The sequence below is a fragment of the Phocoena phocoena genome, chromosome 9, assembly GCF_963924675.1.
Source record: "Phocoena phocoena chromosome 9, mPhoPho1.1, whole genome shotgun sequence".
Classification (NCBI taxonomy): domain Eukaryota; kingdom Metazoa; phylum Chordata; class Mammalia; order Artiodactyla; family Phocoenidae; genus Phocoena; species Phocoena phocoena.
Window position 1 is genome coordinate 82,644,537 of NC_089227.1, and position 1,464 is coordinate 82,646,000.

Consider the following 1,464-nt stretch of genomic DNA (forward strand, 5'->3'; position numbering starts at 1 on the left):
GAGCGTTTGTCTTCGGAGAGGCTTTTGGGTTGTCATCTCGCGCTGCTGGTTGGCCGACTTTCCTTCCGACTCCGCACTACCAGATATTACAGCGAGCGGGCCACTCACGGCCCTTCCTCCTGGAGGTGAGCGGCCCTGTGGGCTTCCCGGCTGCCCGCCCCCATCCCCTAGGCTGCTTGCGCCGCGCGCCGCCTGGCAATCCCCGCCTGGGACTACGCTGCCGGGAGCGTCCCCCATCGCTTCGCCGCCACCCAGGGCCCCACTCAGCCGCCCAGCCCTGCTTTCTCGCTAGCGTTGGGTTAGGCCTCCATGCCGAGCCCTCCCAGAGCACCCTTAGCATCTCCTTACTGTCACAGCCCTTGGCGGGTTGTTGTAGTAACTGCCTGTTTTCTTGCCTGTCGCCCCTGGACTGTAAGGCGCGTGAGGGCCGGGTTCGTGTCTGCAGGGCCTCCTCCGGTGGCCTTAGTACCTTCCAAGGTGCCTTACACGTTGTGGGTATTCAAGGTGTACTTGTTAAGTAGGTGAACTTGATAGATCTGACTCCCTTAGAATTATTTTGACTTTCAAAAAGTTTATGGTTGGGCTTCCCTGGTGGCGCAGTGGTTGAGAGTCTGCCTGCTGATGCAGGGGACACGGGTTCGTGCCCCGGACCGGGAGGATCCCACATAATGCCGAGCGGCTGGGCCCGTGAGCCATGGCCGCTGAGCCTGCGCGTCCGGAGCCTGTGCTCCGCAACCGGAGAGGCCACAACAGTGAGAGGCCCGCTACCGCAAAAAAAAAAAAAAAAAAAAAAAGTTTATGGTTAACTCGAACCTGACTGAAGTGTGAGGGAGACTTCAAGGCAGGTTGCTTTTGCTTTCTCAAGGGCGTCTTCTTATATTCCCACCTCCGCCCACCCTCACCAAAACCTTACTTCAGGAAGGTTTCTGGTCCATGGACTGTGGAACAGGGATTGTGCGTACCCGACAGGAGAAGTAAAAGTTTTTTACTTTAAGGGAAGTAAAAGTTTTAAGGAATGCTCTTGAATTAGTCCAAGAGGCTAGACTGGTTCCCCAGCCATGGAGTTTACAGTGTAAATATGCTTGGAGATTCTGCTATGGTCCTTGTCCCCCTGGCTGGCTGAGCCTCCTGCTTAGCTCCAGGGTCAAGGTCAGAGGCACGCATATCCCCAAAGGCTGGAGATTAACCTCGCTCTCTTTCCTCAGGATCCAGAGGCCTTCCAGAAGCAGAAGGCAGCTCTACTGCTCTACAGAGGAGTGGGATCCTTTGAGCCATGAAGCATATGTTGAACCTCTATCTCCTAGGTGTGGTGCTGACCCTGCTCTCCATCTTCGTTAGACTGATGGAGTCCCTGGGGGTCTTACTGGAGAGCCCATCTCCTGGGAGCTCCTGGACCACCAGAGGTCAACTAGCCAACACAGATTCCCCAACAGCCTTCCAGACCATCCATCCAGAGGGGTGTGA

General features: G+C 56.1%; 1 protein-coding gene across 1 annotated transcript; it reads left to right on the top strand.

Annotated features, from left to right (window-relative positions):
* The first annotated feature begins 1,273 nt into the window (after positions 1-1,273).
* HILPDA (hypoxia inducible lipid droplet associated) lies at positions 1,274-1,464 on the top strand. The gene is given in 2 exon segments (XM_065884311.1): positions 1,274-1,430; positions 1,433-1,464. Coding segments are annotated over 2 exon segments (189 nt in total).